The sequence below is a fragment of the Oryzias latipes genome, chromosome 3, assembly GCF_002234675.1.
Source record: "Oryzias latipes chromosome 3, ASM223467v1".
NCBI lineage: Eukaryota > Metazoa > Chordata > Actinopteri > Beloniformes > Adrianichthyidae > Oryzias > Oryzias latipes.
In genome coordinates this window covers 34,381,855-34,401,465 of record NC_019861.2, presented here as the reverse complement: position 1 = coordinate 34,401,465, position 19,611 = coordinate 34,381,855, and the positions used below count along the sequence as shown (strand labels likewise).

At 41.3% G+C, this 19,611-nt stretch overlaps 2 protein-coding genes across 2 annotated transcripts; one reads left to right on the top strand and one right to left on the bottom strand.

The window, feature by feature from the left end:
• Nucleotides 1–4,310: 4,310 nt before the first annotated feature.
• Nucleotides 4,311–11,397, top strand: slc7a6os (solute carrier family 7 member 6 opposite strand). The gene is made up of 5 exons (XM_023953701.1): nucleotides 4,311–4,552; nucleotides 6,921–7,247; nucleotides 9,077–9,283; nucleotides 9,578–9,704; nucleotides 10,718–11,397. Exons 1-5 carry the CDS (start codon nucleotides 4,364–4,366, stop codon nucleotides 10,840–10,842), a joined length of 975 nt encoding a protein of 324 aa, XP_023809469.1. The 5' UTR covers nucleotides 4,311–4,363; the 3' UTR covers nucleotides 10,843–11,397.
• A 1,202-nt stretch (nucleotides 11,398–12,599) lies between these two features.
• On the bottom strand, nucleotides 12,600–19,359 carry LOC101174987 (Y+L amino acid transporter 2). The gene is made up of 10 exons (XM_004067482.4): nucleotides 19,017–19,359; nucleotides 15,593–16,144; nucleotides 15,383–15,508; nucleotides 14,374–14,518; nucleotides 14,177–14,300; nucleotides 14,000–14,103; nucleotides 13,805–13,901; nucleotides 13,556–13,705; nucleotides 13,165–13,348; nucleotides 12,600–13,086 (listed from the first exon to the last, which is right to left on the bottom strand). The coding sequence occupies exons 2-10, from the start codon at nucleotides 16,080–16,082 to the stop codon at nucleotides 13,019–13,021; spliced, it is 1,488 nt and encodes a 495-aa protein (XP_004067530.1). The 5' UTR covers nucleotides 16,083–16,144; nucleotides 19,017–19,359; the 3' UTR covers nucleotides 12,600–13,018.
• Between the last annotated feature and the right edge of the window lie 252 nt (nucleotides 19,360–19,611).

Here is a 19,611-nt window from a genome sequence, read left to right as displayed (position 1 = left end):
TATAGATATGTTATATCGTTTTGTTCAGTTTGAGCCACCAATTTACATATTACATTTTAACAACATTCCTGTAAAAAATGTGTGAGCAACATATGAACACCTCTTTTGCTAGCTTGCCTCACGAACGTAGTTAAAAATCTGCAATTTCTAAATCCGCCATCTTTTTCCTAGCCGCCTCCCAATCCTCCAGGATGTAGGAGGCGATAAATCAAAATTTCTAGGAGAAGATGAAATCTTTAGCTGGTATTGAAGGGGATTTTGGAAAAATCAAGAAAGAGGCCTCTTCCCAAGGTCAAAGGTCAACAAAACTTCAGTTATGATCGTAAACCTAACCAGGCGCCATGTGTGTAAAATATTATGAAAATCTGCTGATAAAAAGTTTTCTATTCACATATTGTGGGAAAATGTGAAAAATGCTCAAATTTACACTTTGCCACAAAATAGGTCCTTTGGTCATCCCATAATAAGGTTAATTTCCTTTATATTATTTGAAGAAAAAAATACTTTTAAGGAGGAAATACGGGTTTAAATGTCTTATGTTCTCCATCTTCAGAAAACTATCTTTTTCATAGTAGGGAGTCTTTAGAACATTTTAAATGAGTCATTTGCAGAATTTACGTTTAAATTCATAAATATTGCTAAACATGTTTTGTGAAGACATAGGAGAATTGAATGTAAAACTTATATTTCTACTCTGTTCTTCACACACTTGCGATAAAACCCCTCTGAAAACGTTAAAAGTCATTTCACAAACATCTATTTCAAAGTTTCAGCTAAAACTGAATTTGCCTAAAGTACTTCTGGACCATTGGTGGATCTTCTCCGTCCATTTACGGTTTTAAAATCAAAGTTAAATGAAATTAAGCCCTGTAATGTCTCCTTTACATTGTTGTTGTTTTTTTTCTTTTTAAATGTGTGCTTTGTGTCTTGAAGCCTCTTATATTTATCTTACCTGTAGAGTAGACTTCTCGTTGGTGCGACATTCCCTGAAATTGTTGGTGCCACTCCCAGACTTTACATCATGTTTTTAGCAAACGTTCATGTCGAAAGTGTGGCAGAAGATGTTACAAACTGCTGCTGTTTGGAGGCTGATTGGGGATTAACAAATGCCTCTTCTATGGACACGTCGAGGCGTGTGACGAACCATCAAGAACGCACATTTAGCCCACGGTGTTCACAATGGACAAGCAGGGAAGGGTCTTCTTCTTTTACTTTTTCTACTGTTCACTGGCGAAGGTCCGCCAGTGGTGCGAAATGTCAAAGTGAAGCCAATCTCGCAAATTTGGCTCCAGGCTTCCTCTTTCACAGCTCTATTCTGATTTATGAAAGACTTGGTGTCATATAATCTTGGCCGGGCACAAACGTCAGTTATTAATTTCTCCTCAGTGATCAATTTTCAAACAATTGAAAAAGGGACGCCATCCATGCACCACCAAATCCGAGTCCCTGATTGGTCAAAGTTCAACATGAAGCTGTGAGTTTTGGATGCAGGAGGCTGACAGGCACATTCACGCGCATTCACATAGAGCTTTCATTGAAAGAGGCTCCTTGAACGCACGTTTGCAGAGGGCGGTGTGAACGCAGCTTCTCGTTGAATCAGCGCCATTCCCAGATTTGGAAAAAGTCTGTCACAGAGGCAGGCGGAGAAAAGAGAAGTCTGCTCCTCTGTGAAACTGCTTTACTGAAAAATGATGCATCTCCAATTCACCAAAAGAGATGAGGAACATCAGATGCAGCCATATTCAGTGCGTGGGAGCCTGGAGACCAGCTGCTTAGTGCTGTTTATGCCAAGTTCTTCGAATTATTCTGAAGTTCCCTATTCCAAGTCATGCTCCATCCCCTAGAGGGATTTGACATGAAATGTTCCTCAATGGAAAGTCTCACCTCACAGAAATCTTTTATGACCTTTGCAGTGGAGGGTTTCTCACATTTGGGCATGGGGGGGGGGGGGGGGGGGGGGGGGGGGCTTGGACTGTACCCTGGGCATCCAGGGGCCTGGTGTCTACTCATTTCTGCACATATATGGATGTTTGTGTGCGTGTGGGCATGCCCAGTTTATGAAATATATGCGTGTTTGTGCACACTGTATATTTGTATCTAAATGTCAGTATAAGAATATTGTTTGATTCTTGTTAGGAGTGATTAGAAACAGAATAGTTAGAAACTCCCTTTACATTTTATTAAACTAACTTTTACCTTTTATCACATTAATGGCTTAACCTCGATTTACTATGTATTATCATCTCAAAATTAAATTACACTCCAGACAGAGCACAACCAAGACTATTGTCTCGCAAACATTCCTTTAACATCCTCCCTTTTCATCTTTGTGTGTTCTGGTGTATGCGTTCTGGCAAATGTCTGCAAGAGATCTGACACTTCAGGTGCTCTGACCTTCGAGCATCTAGCCTGCAACAGTCTGTGGGTGTGTTTTTCACACCATGATCCATCGAATGAGGTTCTGAATATGCAAATGCAAGGTATATATGCCAGGCCTTTTTCTGAACCCCTTTGTTCAGACTTTGAATGCACCTTGTTCATCTGTCTGTAACCCTGCGTACAAATCTGTGGTCTTTGTGCGGAGTAAATCTACAAAAGATAAGTTTTGTCTCTGAGTCATTATTCATTATTTCTGTGTGCAAGAAACTGACGGGGTTACGAACTAATACAATACAGTCCTTTCTAGAGAATCCAGCTTCTTCACAATTCTCATACTTTAAACTATTTGAAATCCGTCTGCAGTTGGGGGGGTAATTGTGGTCTCACGGCTACAGCAGCAGGTTCTTTTTTTTAATTTAATGGGGGTTGTTTAACCCTTGTGCTATCCTAGGCACTTTAACATTGGGAGTTGGGTCATCTAGACCCACTAGACAGTGCACTGAACCTTTTTTCTTCAATGATCACTGGTGTCCATGGATTACATGAAATCTTTCCACCTTTATCCACCTTTGTCAAGGTAGGGAGAACACGTCAAAGTAAGGATGGGGTCATAGGACAGCACAAGGGTTAAAGTAACGCATTGCACACTTTTGCAGCCCTGTACTCTATTAGTTGCTTTGATAATGGCTTTTGTTGTGATGTGGATTTTTTTCTCTTTTTTTTACTTGTTCCTGAAAATGAAAATCAATCAACTATAAAAAAAATTAAAACAATTTAAAATCATATATGGTAAAATAAAAGTTGAATAGTTTGGTGAAAAGCACTAAAAAAAGAACCATTTGAAGAGTTAGAATCCAAACAAGCCTTTTTAAAATTGCATTGAGGTGACACTACCTAACTTTTTTTTTTAATATCTGAAATTGTAGAAAAATAAAACTTTTCTGTGTTGTGTTTAGGAGGTTTTAGACGTTAATCGATAATTTAGACTCAACCAGCAAATGAAAGCTGAGTTGACTCAGTTTTAAGAAAATAGGAACCCACCATAAAAGAACGAGAACTCTGTAAATGTTTAACGGTTCACAGGTTCAATTTATTTTAGGTTTTTGGGATCACAACTTCAGAATTGCAGATGAAAATGCAAGTGTGCCTCCTTGTGGTATGAATAGATAAAATTAATACAGAAGGTGAAACGTTTACAATCAATTATTTATAATTTGATCATTTATTAACTTTTGATTTAATATTTTTATTACTATAACTTTTGATTGTTTTAGTGCATTTTTGGATCATTATTTCTTTCTTTAAAATGACAAAAAAAACAGACAAAAGTCATTTTATAGTGCTCATTTCTATTCATGACATCACACAGCTTTGCCAGTAGGTTATTTTTATGTTTGTATTTATTCATTTTTTCATCATCTTATAAGATTTTAAAAACACATCACATGTTTTGCGGCTCGATAGATATTTGAAATGTTTGGAAAATATTAAGGTTCTTGTGCAATTAGTGGAAGTAAAAGTTGCAAAACAAATGGAACATTATTCTTTCCTACAAACTTTAGTTAAGTTATTTAGATGTAGAAGTAAATTAAAAGGCTAAATGGTCATCATAGGGACTGACCTCAAATTGTGACAGTTGAGCTGCAAATGTTTAAAGCAAATCTTATCTCTTTATGAAATGTTTAATGCAAATTCAACTCAAGAAGTTTTTTCTGGTGTAATTGCATTGTTTAAAATGGAAACGTTTTTATCTTTATGATATCTTCTTAAAAAGTTAAATGATCTTCTGCTAATTATTTACATAGAATATAGTGGACTCTTGTTTTTTTGTTTTTTTTCTGGGTGACATATTTTTTTCGTTTTGCGTTTCTCATCAAACCATCATTTGTTGAGGGTCCCTAACTCCAGACGAGTGTCTGCTGGATTCCAAGTCTGAGGCTAACTTCACGCAGTGTGGTCTGCGTCTGTCAGACGGAGGAACAACATGGATCCGAACACGACCATCCTGCGGGTTAAAAGGAAGCGGGGGACAGATCCCGCGGACGCTTTGCTGCTCGCATGTAAACGGATCCGGCCCGAGTCTTCTCAGAACTCCGGTGAAACGGTACCGGAGCCCAATGAGGCCGAAGTGGAGAACTCCGTCTTCAAACTCGTGGCGACTGTCGGGACTCAGGTGAGGGCCCTGCCGCCGCCGAGACCGCCCTATTAGCCGAAGGAGCGCTAGCTGTCGGTCGGGAGGCTGTAAACACATTAGGTTAAATCATTTTTGCCCTGAAATTGTTTTTTTCACAGACGTAGTCAATCGGAGGGCCCGGAAGTCAGACTAGTTTATGAATTTGAACCGGTTTGGTGTTTTTATGTGATGCTGTGTTAGCTAGGCTTTTGCTATGCTAAGTTAGCAGTCGAGCTAACGGATGCTAGCAGACGCCACAGCGTTTGCAGATTCAGCAGCATGTGCCACATTGTTTTGTTGTCGTCAGTGTTTTTGATGGAGCCGCCGCGCAGTCAGTTCCTTCTCATTATTTTTTATTGTGATAACCAATAAAACATTTCGTTTTCGCTAATTAATGTTTATTGAGAAAACCGACTACTGCGTGTTTTTTATGTCTGCATACTGTTTGTTGATTATTATACAACAATAATTTATTGCGGTCTTTTTTGTCGTCCACAAAAGATATTTAAGGAGTTGACAGCATGACGTCATCTAGATCAAAGTAAGAGCAATTGTCGCTCATATTTGTCATTGGAACAATTTAAAAGGCTTTATAATTATAAAACACTCAGCATTAGCCCGCCTGTATTGTCAACAGTTTAGCTTCCTGACATTACCGTAAATCCCGTTTATTACGCGCACCAGAGATTTAAGCCTGTTGACGAGTCAGAAGCCAACTTTACTGCGGTTTGTTTTGAAAGAACCAGTCGACTTATCTGATTTTCTCTTGCATGAAAAAAAAAATCTTGTTTTTTTTATTGAACTTCAAACAAACACATAGCTGCAACAGAAAGAAAGAAAAAAGATTAAAATAAAAAAATAACATTATAATTGTAGTTTACACTACAAGTAAGTTTAGTTCCCTAGTTTATACTAGGGATTTTTATACAACATGTGATCTTCAATGAAAATAGACAGTTTTATTGCATTTTTGTTTTTTTAATAATTTCAGAGATTTAAAGCAAATCTTATCTCTTTATGAAATGTATTGAATAATGGTTTGGTTTTTGAAAATCTGCTCTTGATGAATGAAAAATTTCCCAGATATTAATAAAGTATTGAAGGTCACATCAAATAGATTATCACCAGGAACTACTCTAAATAATAAGATCTGCTTTTGTAATTGAATAGAAATAGGAAATGGTAACTTTGAGGAGCATGAAGAAAAAAAATCCTCCCAATTTCTGGGGAGTAATAACTGTTATTATGAGGAAACATTATTTGGTTTTCTTGGAATAAAGGCCCGTACACACCGGGAAGAATATTCGCCAGGCGTTATTCGCCAGCGTTTTTCGCCACGTTTTTTGTGTTCACACCCAGGCGATTTTCGCTGACGATGAGCCGAGCAAACATGCAATTTCATTCCCTGACATTAGATGGCGCTAAATGTAAACAGAAATACTCCTGTACACAAGGTGGCGCTGCGCATCTTTACGCTTCTTAAAGTCGCCTTTCACTCAGAAGAAGAGAGCAAGTATTTACGCGCTAGTCAGAATAATACAAAGAAAAACATGAATATTTCCAGCACCAGTAGCTCCAACTGGTGCTTGGTTCGGGGATATTTTAGTCATTATTTCTTCGCGGCAGTGTAGACGCTACTTGGCGTCTATCTTCTTCGCTGGTATATGTGCTCAGAAAGGCACGTGTGCAAAAGCGCCATTCTCATTAGTCGTATAGTTTTTGACGCGGCGCGTCAAACCAAAAAAACGAACCCGAGGCGTTTTTTAAAAAGTGACACTTTGACGCGTGGCGTTTTTTTGCGTGGGTGTGCAAACTCACATTGGTGCCCTTTGTTTAGTCACGAGGCGTTAAACGTCGGTGAATATCGCGCGAAATTTGTCCTGGTGTGTACGGGCCTTAATGGCAGCAAAAATTTTTGTAGGCACACCTCGATTGTGTTTCATAAATGACTTAGAAATGTTCTTTTCTTAAGTTGCTGTTTATTCTAACACTTTCATAAAGAAACTATAACATCAGTTTTGTGAATATGCACTTCAAAATCAAGATAATCTGTTTTATTGTGATTTGATATTTTCTATATGATCTTGGAAAAAGCAACACTAGTTTTCTGATTTGGAGAATAATTTTGTTACCAGCGTGTTTATTAATCCTGCATGAAAGCAAACCACGATTTCATCTTCATGAAGTAAAACCGAAGGTCAGGGTGGAGATTCATTATAAGCAGTAAAAGTCTTTGTGCACCTAAGATTTGAAAGAAAACAATCAGAAACGCTTGTAAATGTGTAAAATTTGATCGAAGGTATGATCTCATGACTTAGCAGAGGTGAAAAGTGCATTTCTTCCCCGCCTGTGTGTTGTCTGCATCCAGGATGCTCCCGTGCAGACGCAGGTCCGGCAGGCTTTGGCCCGGCCCCGCGTGGCCCACGCCTTGCGGCCCTCTGCCACCAGCTTCCAGCGGGTCATCGGAGACTTGCGGAGCACCAAGTGGAGCACCCGGAGAGAGGAGCGCTACAGAATACTGTCGAGCCACCGTTCAGAGCTTCCAGCCCCGGCGGAGCACCAGAGCGTCCAGACGGAGGCTCCCGAGGCTGCAGACGAACGCGGCAAAGCGACGGTCAAAGGCTGGGATCTGGGAGAAATCCAGGTGGTGGATCTAATCCAGGAGGTGGAAGAGGACGACAAACCTTTAGACAAGGTGAGCTCAAGGCTGTTCCCGAGGATGAAGCCGTAGTTTTCACACAGAAAAATGATCTGATGTCATCTTCTCAAAATATCTAAACTGTGCAGCATCACCGATGCTCCTGATCCGAATTTCAGGAGGAACAGCTTCAACGGAACAATTCTTTTCAACACCCCCCCCCCCCCCCCCACACACACACACACTTGGGGGGGGGGGGTTGTTTACGTATTGTTTACATATTTGAGAGAAATTGTGGATTTCCTTTAGGACAATAGTCTCTGCATTTTCCCTTTTATTTTGAAAGAGGATGCCATAAATTCATTTGTTTTTTTAAAGACAAAGTGAGATTGTCTGTTTTTGTAATATTTCAGACCCAAATAGCTAAATATCAAGGAATGATGAAGGATTCTGTGACGGCTTAGAAGATTATTCCAAAATATGACGGATTATTCTAAATTTGATATATTTATGTTTAGATGAACGTTTCTTTAACAAATTAAGAAAATAAAACTTTTTTTCTTTACTGTGTAACCTTTTAAATATTTATTAGAAGTTGCTCCATTTGTTTTAACCAGAAATTGTTTATTTATTACTTTTTAATCTAAAATGTTGAACTTGAAGCAAAAGCTGCGTTTACGTGGACAAAAGTAATCGGAATGAACGCCTCATCAGAATAAAAATGTGTCACGTAAACACGCTGTTCGGAATACTCTGCCCCGATCAGACTCATTCGGATCACAGTTTCTTTCTGATCATCTGAGATGGGTGGGTTTATTGATCCAATCGTGGTGCACGTAAACAGTTCATTCCGATTCTGGCTCACTGCTGCGCTGGTTTTATGTCACGCGTAGGCGGTGTGGCGATCCAGAGGTGTCTTTGGAGCGCAAACGGGACAGGCCGTCTGCTCCACGTGAGCGAACCGTGTCTCTGAGCCGGACTTGTAGCTTTGTGTTTGCGGGCAGGGGAGGGTACTTTGTTACCGTGTGCGCTTCGGAGGAAGCTTCGGACCGTGTCTCCAGGGAGATTTGTGTCTCCAAGCAGAGGCTCTGGGACGGTTTGTGAGCTGACGGAGGCGGCTTTCCGAAGCAGGAATGCTGTGCAGTCCTGAGAAACCGTGTAAACAATCACGTGGATTCATGTTTCCAATCGTGTCCAGACTTAATAAAGGCTGATGTTTGTGCAACATTCTTACGTTCAGTTAAGATGAACATGACAGCATTGACCACATGAATTTTTTAACTGCATCCAAGGCTAAATGTTGTCATTGACACGTGTTAGCCTAACCTTAACCCTTCTTCCGGCTCCGTTCGGCCAAGAAAAAGGCACAGATTAAAAAAATTATGAGCCTAACAAGCACTGAATGATAATCATGTTTAGAAGATCATCTCCCTCTGCAGCTTATTTACAATGGAACTCATTATTTCTTCTTCTACAGTCGTTTCCGGTTCTTTAGAGAGTTCTGCGGATGTTCACATGATTTATTCTGACTGAAAGTGTGGCGTGTGTAAACATTTGTTATAATCAGTTCAATTCTGATTCGATCTTTCATCCGATCAAAGATATTTTGCACATAAAACGCAGCTACTGATGTCAAAGAAGTGGGGGTCAGCCGCTGTCACCATGACAACAGGCTGCCGTGGTTCTCGCTCAGTGGTAAAGTCTATTGCATATTTTTGATGCAGGAAATATCCCAGATCCCATTGGGATCTCATCTTTTGCTGTCTGCTTTCTGGTCCACGTTTGGTTTATGAACCTTTAGATTCAAGGATCTGGAAGAACGGCGTTAAAAGCTTCAGTTTCTGATCCTCCGCCGTTCCTGACATGTCTGCTTTCTTGGTTTGAAGATGCTGCCGTCGGACCCAGAGGCCATTCTGTGCAACAACACCAAGATGCTGCGCGAGCGCCTGAGCATATCCGGAGACCGGCTGGGAGAGGAGCACCGAGAACGGGACGAAGATTACGTCTATGACCTGTACTACCAGGAAACGTCCACACCAGGCTGGATCCAGGACATCCTGTCTGTCAGGGCCTACGCTGATGAGGGAGAACTGGTGTGTGTGGATAGATGGACGGACAGATGAATGAGTGCTGAAGCTCTGAGTGAGTGACTGAAGTCCTGTGTGAAGATGTTGACATTAGTGTAACCCTGTAAGCCGCTCCTCTTCATCATCTTCAGTATTTGCAATCAGACAATGATGCATTAATAACTGCTAACTTTAGGCTAACAAAAATGACCCTTTTCCGTCTTTTTAACTGTTGAGAATAATATATAGAAGTCTAGTTTCACTGCAGAAAGGCTCTTAGAGGAGCCAGGACTCAGGTCCACCTGTTTTTATCTCCTTCAGGTTCCAGATCTGGTGGTTCATGAAGAGGAGGTGTATGAAGACGAAGATGATGAGAACGAAGAGACCAACTGGAGGAACGACTATCCCGATGAAGACAGTGACTCGGACAGAGAGGAGCGCTTTGGAGGTACCGGGGTTCACATCCGTCTCAGAACACGGCGGATTTTATCCACGTTTTCTACAGAATCCTCGTAAAATTACATAACGCCTTATTCCAGAAGATTTGAGCAAAAACTGTGCTTTACACCGCAAATGATTCATTAAAATAGTTTGGAAAATTCCTGCCTATGAATAAATAAAGCGGTTCAATTGGTCAGCAATGGATGCTGAGGTCAGACGAGCGTTAGCATTAGCCTTCCTATGGGAAATTCCATTATACGTTAGCATGAAGCTAGCAGACTTTGCTTTTTGCTACTGTTATGGCGTTAGGTCACCGGAAAAGGAAAGGCATAAAAGATTGATCTCTACTTTTAGGGATCGGTTATTGATCTATTTATCTTACACTGATTCAGATCAATTAATTGATTTTATCATCCCAGCTCCTAGTGTTTTTTTATTTTGATGATGCCATTTTTAGCCAAAAATCTGTGTGCCGTTTCCTAGGATCCAGTTTCTTCAGAGGGCGTTTTTTTTTTTTATAATTAAAAATGTGTGTCAGAGTTGAGGGCGGGACCATTGTTGAGGGGCAACCCTGCACCCCCCCTCCCCCCCTCGTCTCTCAGTTCTGTTTACGCACTTTCCTGCAGTTTAGATCCAGATTCCAGCTCAGACGAGAAAAACAAAGACGTTCATGGATCTATTTGACTGACAGTGAATGCATCAAGATGGGGCGGAGCTAGGAGCTTGTGACCCCGCCCATCCTATTTTCTACGTCACAAATGCGATCTTTTTCCAACTGCATTTTTGCCTCTGCTCCTGATTTACGACGACTTCAATACAGAAATACCCAGACATGCGATTTGGAGCTTAATTTAGTGAATATGTCCTCCAACAAGAACTTGTTAAACTCCACAAACCAGATTTCAAGTGAGCAATTGTTGCATTCAAAAGCGTCCCGCTGGTTGATGATCTCGGTCTCACTGAGTCCAAGCTGTGGATGGGGAGGAAGCGTCTCTGTAACGGGCGGCGTTCTGTGTCCAGGTTACTGGGAGGAGGAGCACTCGTACAGCCGGAGGAGCTGGCAGAGCTACCAGCGGGAGATGCTGCAGGAGCTGGGCGGTGGTGAAGAGGAGGAAGATGATGCAGACAAATACGACTCTGACTGATCTGAGCCTTACCGCTTCCCGTCTCCCCGTCCCCCCCCCTCTCTCACGACACCACACTCTGGGCCTCTGTGTAGTCGATGACGCAGAAAACGGCGAGCGCCAGCTTGAGCAGCGCAGGTCGGATGTTTAAATCAAGCCGTGTGCCAAAGTGATGGAACTGGAGGAGGTTCTCGTGGTTCCAACCGTCTACTACACAGAGCGGGAAGGAGTTGGTGTCTTTTCCACTTTTATTTTGAAATCCTGTTGTGGAGTAAATTTGCGTGTGGATGTTTTGTCAAACTGTGTGTATGTCAAGAGTTGTTGCACATTAGTGTGAAGTGCTGTAGTGAAGCGTCTGGGCAAAGTGTGCTTGCATTTAGGGTGTTTGCATTTTGTGCATGGTAGCGCGTTTGTCGGCCTGTGTGGTAGACTTTTGCGGGCGCAGCGTCAATTTTCTGTTGTGTGCTGTGGTTGTTTGCTTCTGGAACTCCTCCTTTTGAAGTTTACTCCTCGGATGCTTGTTGGAAATAAAGGTTTTTGTAAATATGTAGATGTAAATTAAACTTTGAAAGGAAACAGTTTGGTCTTTATTGCACACAGAATACACAATCATAAATGGTTAGTTGACACTCAGAACTTTTTTTTCCAATCTATTATTGACTACGAGGTCCAATCAGGATTAGTTCAGGAAAACCAGATTGTAAATTTTAAAAAGGAAAAATTCAACTGCTTTGAACTCAAAAGTACGGATTGTAAACTTAAAAAAATTGTATATTAAAAAAAATTTAATTAGTAAAAGAATAGTAAATTTCAATTCACTTAGGGGTGGAGCTTTGAGCCCATTGGCCACCAGGAAATGATTGAATGATAAATGATTGTCCTTCCGCTCCAGAACCGTGTCTGTGATGGCTGTGTTTAACCCTTGTGCTATCCTAGGCACTTTAACAATGGGAGTTGGGTCATGTAGACCCACTAGACAGTGCTCTGAACCTTTTTTCTTCAATTTGTGATCTTCACTGGTGTCCATGGATTACATGAAATCCTTTCCACCTTTATCCACCTTTGTCATGGTAGGGAGAACACCTCAATGCAAGGGTTGGGTCATCTGGACCCCACAGATAGCACAAGGGCTATAGGGATGGGTGATATATTGGTGCCAGTATCAGCCCATCCCTCCTGCTGAGCATCATCACTGCTGATGCAACGATTCGGTTTCAGTTCAATATTACAAAATCCTTTTAATTCACTAATAAGCAAAAGAAAAACCTTAGTGGGTTCATACTATGCTTGGTGTGATGCAACACTATTCTTAAATTTAGATGACACTTAACGCAAACATCCTGGTATGTGGTAGAGATGCAACCATTTACTTTGTCCACCAATCGGTTCAAAGGTGCAGCAAACTTTCAGTTTCCATTCTAGAATCGTGGCGTCCTTACGGTACACCACAGAGAAGGGATGACAGGCAGCACCAATAGCAGATGCTGTTTTGGGAAATGACGTCACCTGATGTCAATCATGTCCCAGTAGCCAATGGGCTCAAAGCCCCTCCCCTAATTTAAAATTAGGCTCAAAAGAAGTGTAATACCAAAAAAGAAACAGCTGGTACATTTTTCATTTAGAAACATTTTAGTTTGTATGAGTGTCATATTGAATTTATGAAGTTTTAAGTACATATTTTATGTTTTCAGTGCTTCAAGTTTACAATCAATACTGTTTAAAACATTTTTAAAAATCACATTTAATTTTTTGTTTAGTTCACTTCAAGTTGCTCCATGTTGGACCTCCCATATCAAACAGATTTATTGGGAAATATTTCATCCAAGCTCCATGTCAGCTTTTACAAATACAGCTCAGGTTATAACAGTCTGAATGTTTTTATATTGCAAAAACAAAAAACATTTAGAAGCCACTTAACTCATATGTTTACACGTAAACACCAGTAGCTAACATTTCCCTGTTTTTCTTTGGGTTAAATCCATAACATTCAGGTTCCTGTCATTTTCACAGCACCAGTTAAATCTCATAGAAACACTTTATTACAGATTTCCCTGAAAAGGGTCCATCATTTCCAATGGAAGACAGTACATGAGGCGATAAATATTTCATAAGTTGCATAATAGTTGGCATCATCTCCTGTAAACAGACTGAAAGTGCTACAGAGCAGCAGGTTGTTCCCTTCTGCCATGAGGGAATGCTACTCGCTTTTGTCCATCTCTGTCAGCACACAGAAGCAGCTGTACTGCGTGAAGTACGTCAGAGAACCTGCAGCCAGAAATCACACATTACAGGAGTTTTAGTCTTAAAAGTAAAAAAAGTACCGATGCGTCAAGGTGGACTCACGCAGCAGCTTCGTAATGATGGGTGGCCTTTTGGACTCTGGGAGGTAAACGCCCAGGAAGTAGACGGGAACGCCCGACAGCGCGATGGCAATGCCTATCAGAGAGTTTACGGTGTTGCTGTAGAGCGGAACCGCCACCAGGAAAACGGAACACATGCAGAACACCAGCGGGTACACCAGCGTCAGCTGCAACAGGCCAAAGATGCCAGGGTCAAGAAACCGCAAACCGGCCATTTTCATGCATTCACATGTGGTGGAAACATTTTATAGCATGAAACTACAACCTAAAGGCAGAAGCATGTGTATGGATACTCAACCATCTCCATTGTTTCAACTAACCTGTGCTTCTAAAATTGATCAGTTCTGCAACAAGAACCGGGTTCCAGATTTTACCTTCAGAGGTCTGGCTCTGTCCGGCTGCTTCCAGCGGAGGTAGATCTGCCCGGCAACAGACAAACCCATGAAGAACCAGTAGCTGAAGCTGTAGTAGTTGATGAGCTGGAAGACATCCTCCACTGTCAGGTAGATCAGTGACATGATGCACTGAGAGCAGGGCATGATGGGAAACAAGACAGTGTCAGTCATTTTGACACATTTCTTTTTAACTTGTGCCAGTAGATGTTAGTGTGAAATGTTTGGTACATTGAAGATGAGAGCAGGAATGGGCGTGAATCTCTCTATGTGGATCATGGACAGAGCGTCTGGAAGGTGACCTTCTCGAGAGCCCACAAAGAACAACCTGGACAGAAATGTTTTCAAACTCAGAAGGCAGCAAGAAAGATTCTGTACGACGAGATCAAATCAGGGACTGCAGAGTTGGAAGTCGAGTGATTCTACCTGGACGCTGCAATGATGGAGGCGTTCAGGCCTCCGTAGCAGGACAGAGCGACAGCGATGGGGATAGTCCAGCTCATGAGACCGAGGGTGTGATCTGCAAAAGTCTAAAGGGAGAAGAAGACTGATCATCTGCAGGCTGTGCTGGAAGAAAGCTCAGAAACCGCTTGGTCTCCTCACCACGGCGACAGCATCGCTGCCCAGTATGGCTCCAACATCCAGAACAGCATAGTAGGCAACATTGGTGAGGATGTAGATGGTGGTGACGATGGGCATGGAGATGCCGATGGCCAGCGGAAGGTTCCTGGGAAAACAAAGAAGCAGGTTTATGTAGGCAAACTTCTCACTGCTAGTTTATAGTGGGTAACGTTGATTACCTTTCAGGGTTTTTGATCTCCTCCGTTACAAAATTTAAGGTGTCCCAGCCAGAGTAAGAAAAGAGGGCGGAGTACAGAGCCAGAGCGATGTCCCCGGGGTCTGCAGACGAGCCCTGGAAGGCTGACTCAAAGTTGTTTGTATAACCTAGAAAAGAAGGTTTAAAGTCTTCGTCACATGGACCGGTACAGGGGTTTACCAGGACACGTGCGGCGGGTTTTTGGGCTGTCCGGGTCTGTAAGAGTCGTAGAGGTGAGCGGCCGCATCTTAAGGGTAACACAGTTTGGTCTTTCAGATCCCTTGAGGATCGTACCGCCACAATGTTGAGTAACCTCACCAAAAAAAAAAAAAAAAAAAAACATAAAAATTAAAAGGTATTCCTTTTTCAAGCAGTGACCTATTTTTGGTTTTTCAAGTTTGTGCATGAGCAACTGCATCTATAATAACACAGATAATCACAGCATGTTTAATACATTTACACAAAAAAGGACCAGCATTATATTCATGTTTAGAAAATAAATCATATAAAATTTTAGCTAAAAACAAACAACAAAAACATAATCAAATATGAAGACACTGAGGTTTTAGTTTTTATTTTGCCCAAATCAAAAATGTAGTTGTTTCTTGCATTTTGTTATTATATTTAACTTTTGGAAAGTGCTTGAAGCCTGAAACTGAACTCGTCCTTCAACCCAGACATCTTGAGAAACCAGCTGGTCGATAAAAATGACCAGAAATACCAACGGTTTGGTTCAAGTCATCTGTCTAACTCAAAGATCACAAAAGATTTTGATCTCTGTTTAAGATGCTTTAATATTTTCAGCTACTCCGTGTAAAACCTGGACCTGTTTGGATGAACACAGCGGAAATCCTGATGGCGTTTGATTTATTTTTTAATACCAATTAGGTGAAATTGAATAATTTCCTTAGACACGGCCGACCATCTTTTACACTAGTGAATGATAGGTGACACAAACAGAATGGACATGTGGCAGATGTGGGAATTCTTACCCTGACACAGCTTAACGATCCCCGTAACGATGATGACGATGAGCGCCGCCACCTTGGCGTAGGTAAAGATGTCCTGCACACGGGTGCCCCACCTCACATAAGCAGAGTTGATGAACGTCAGTAAACCTGTGGACGAAAGTGTCACTGGTTCACGTCTACCCCAACAAACAAACAAACAAACAAACATGATGCTTCGCAGCAGAGACCTACAGAGGCAGGCTGCAGCCAGGAGCCTCGCTGCTACATAAGGAGGCTCGCATGTCGGGAAGAGCGGCTGCACCAGGTAGTTTGCAAAGGTGATGGCTATGACCGCCTGGCTCGTAGGCTCAATGATCAACAACGACGTCCACAGACGGATGAAGGCGATGAAGCCGCCAAACGACTCCAGGATGTAGGCATAGGAAGCCCCAGACTTGGTGATGGTGGTGCCCAGCTCAGCGTAGCAGAGAGCTCCAACCACAGAGAACAGGCCCCCAATGGCCCAGATGACAAGCGAGAGCCCATAGGAGGCGCTGTAGATGAGAACACCCTTGGGGGAGACAAAGATCCCGGAGCCGATCATGTTTCCTACGATCAGGCTGACGCCGTTGAGCAGCGAGATTTCTTTTTTAAGCTGCACGGTCTCTTTGGGAGACTCCTGAGGACCGGATGAGAGACTGCTACTGCCGTTCACCTTCTCGGGTTCGTCTTGACTGGCCATGGCGTTGTCCGTTCAGGGCCGAGCCAGTAGAAACTCTGCCGTCCTTCTGGTTCCCCAGGAACCTGTCCAAAAGATTTGAAAGATTGCAGTTCATCTGTATGACAGTCAGTTTTAACCAAATTCTCTGCATCTGAAGACTATTGTGAAGCAGAAGCGTCTTATCTCAGACATCAAGTGTCACGAGTTCCAACACGAGAGGAGCAAGTTTGAACAGAACTCGGTCCTGTTAGATCAGGATCTGCAGCTGACAGAAGCGCAACACAAACGCCACAACACTGGTGGTAGACGATAAAACCTTCCGACTAAAAGTAATTCAGACACCATGTTCCCTTTTAAACAGCGAATATGACATCATCTTATCAATATGAGCGTTTTGCGATGACCGTTTTATGAATCCACTGTGTTCTGAAGATGAAAACGTGGATATTTTATTAAAAAAATATACATTTAAATACATTTTCTCTGCAAAAATTGTTCTAATGCAATGTATTGTGGTCTATATTCGCCAAACTAGGGAGCATCGATGCACACTTTTTTCACAGAGACTTCTGGGAAATTTTTAGGGCACTGGATTTTGGAATTTTAGATTCTGACAGCAATACAAGGTGGCACACGCACTATATAGTGCACTCTATGGTGAGTAGTGAAGGAATTCAGACAAAGTACAAGTATACTTGAGTAGAAGTATATCAATTATACTACAGACCATGTACATGTAGTGTAGAAGGTATACTAACTGAATACTCCTCCAGACTAAATTGGAACATTATAAGTTTACAAAAAAAAAAATGGTGTATGAAAACTTAAAGCTTTAGTAGACCAAGTACACTTGTAGTACTCTTCAATAGGATACTTTTTTTGCTGAAGGGATGGCGTGGGTTTGCCAACAGTTTTGTAACTTGTGACGTGCATCTTGTCAGAAGTTCTGTCAAGTCCGTCAGCCCAAAAGTCTTCGTGTGTCTCCTGTTGAAGTTATTTCTCAATGGTGGTTCGATGGTAAACCAATCAGGGGAGGCTGTGGCCCAAACGTGGCGATCGTCTTCTGTGGGCTGCTCATTCTGACTCAGGCTGGAACACAATATGGTTCTGCTGCAGCCACACAGACTGCAGATGTGCTGCAAAGCAGGCGTTCTGACCCAGATCAACAGTCTGCGGTCTACATTACATTAACCAGAGTCATGCAGGTCTTCTTTTAGCCCATGAAGACAATTGATTTGTCTTTTGAAGAGCAACAGGAAACAGATTTCATTGACAATTGTTTGGGGAAAAACGGGCAACAGTTCAAGCGCAGCTTCCATTCTGGAGCTCCTTATCCAAAGCAGACTATTGTTGAAACATTTTGAAAAATGTTTCAGCATTAAAAGAATCTTGTAAAGACATAAATGTATTCAAATGGACTCCTTTGTTTTACATTTTGACCCACATTTATTCACATTTTTTGGTTGATCAAAAAAAGAAAGAAAAGGAAATAAAGATATGAAGTTATTTTTTCCCCCCAGAATTCTTTGAGCACATCCTGTAAAGTAGGTTTTTGACAAGCAGTTCAGTGTCCTCTGCATAAACATGTCATCGAAAGTTGTTTTAACTCCAGGGAACATTGTAGGAGGAGCTACAGACAGGTAAGGGGTCAGTGTTACAGACAGTGTACCTGAATGCACAACTAAGTCCAAATTTAGTCTATTATGTTAAAAAAGGAATATTTTGGCATCACTTAAAGTGGCACATTAAAACATTTTCAATAATAACCAGAGCTGTTCCTAAACAAACAAACTTTAACTTTTGTTGTAGCTGTAGCTACATAACACTAACTCATAGTTTTAAAATCAGAATTTTTCACCGTCACGTCAACAATGACTTGAAAGATGAAAGCATCCGGTTTCTCTCTGCAACAGCAGCAAATACAGCTAGATACACTCAACATCCGCTTCACCCTTTCAAAATAAAACCACGCCAAAGCATCATGCCGTCTGACAACCTTCTAGAAGTGAATCTTTTAAACATTCAAATTAAAAAAATATTTATTGTAATGTCAGCCTCAGCCAAAAATAAACTAAAACTAACTCTGGCCAAAACGTGTGTCGTACCCAATACAAGGGACCCATAACTTTTACCAATAAAATATTACTATATTTCATTTTATTTCAGACTCAGTTGCAGTCAACCCAATTCAGAGGAAGAAGATACAAATACGACATACATAATAAAATAAAAAAAAATTGATCAGGTTCATCAGAACTAATCAGCAATGCGTCACAAAGAAGAACATTTTGAATCGAGTAACAATAATACATCACTTTCTTTATGATTTATTTCCTAAACCACACAGTGAATAATAAAATGAGCATCTAAAACATTTTAAGAGTTGAGATTTTCTAGTTGGAAACATTTTATTAACATACTTCTGTACACTTTTGTCGGGGGAAAAAAGTATTCATCAGTTTGAAGCTGGTATAATAAAAGCAGTTAATTCAGAAGAAAATACAGTTTTCTGCCTCAAAACTAGTTTTGATATTTTTATATGAAATTAACTAAATGTACACATTATTTTAAGGCCCTTTAATTATCTTTTTATTTTGGCAGCTTTAAAAATGTTCTGTTCTCTTACATCTAAACCTTTTTGGAACCATTTTGATTTTGTGCTTTTTTCCCAGAAGAAGATATAAAATAAATTTAGCTCCTTCAGTTTTAAGCCCTGATAAGTTCATGTATATTTGTGTTATTGTTTTAGTCATTTAGTAGAAACATTTGAGAGCCTTGGGAATATTCCTGTAACTGCGTATCTTCCTGTGAAAGCCTCCAACTTGACTAAAGTCGCTCTTTCGTCCGGTTCGTTTCTCTGATTTAAAATTATTTTAGAAAAATCTCTTCCACAAACACAGGATCATTCAAGTCGCTCGGTAAACGCGGAAATTCCGTTTTTTTTAGCAGCCTTACCTGCGATGGTCTGGCCGTCCGTCCGCCCGCCTGCGGCTCCAGTCAGCCGGGACTGCAGCGGTTGTTTTTCCGCAGCTGTGCGCGGAGGAAAGGCGCGCGACGCCGCTTTATGCGCTCAGCGCGCGCGCGTTTGGGAACACGCAGTCCAGCCGGCAGCTCCCCGCTGAAATGAAGCCGTTAAAATGAGCTGCTCATTAGAAAAAACATGTACAAGCGTCTAGAAGTCAGACACTGATGGGAAACGAGCTTCGAGTGAGTCTGTTCCTCAGATTCCAGCCTGCAGCCTCCAAACTCATTAACCTCAATGGAAACAGGTGAGGAACGTGACGCACCACACAGCTAAAAGTCCAAAAAACAGGGATTTATCCATCTCTATCCAATCACAAGAACGAATCTGCAAATGCAGACAGCAAAGTCACAGTCACCGTAAGAATATAAATGTAAAATAGATGTAGATTTAACCCTGGAACACTTTCAGCATAAAAAGTTACACCATCACTTTTACCTGCTATAATAAACCCAACAAAAAGTACTTGTCATAGAAAATAGATCAAAACAGGACAACAGTGATAAATTGGAGTAGTTTTCTTTTATT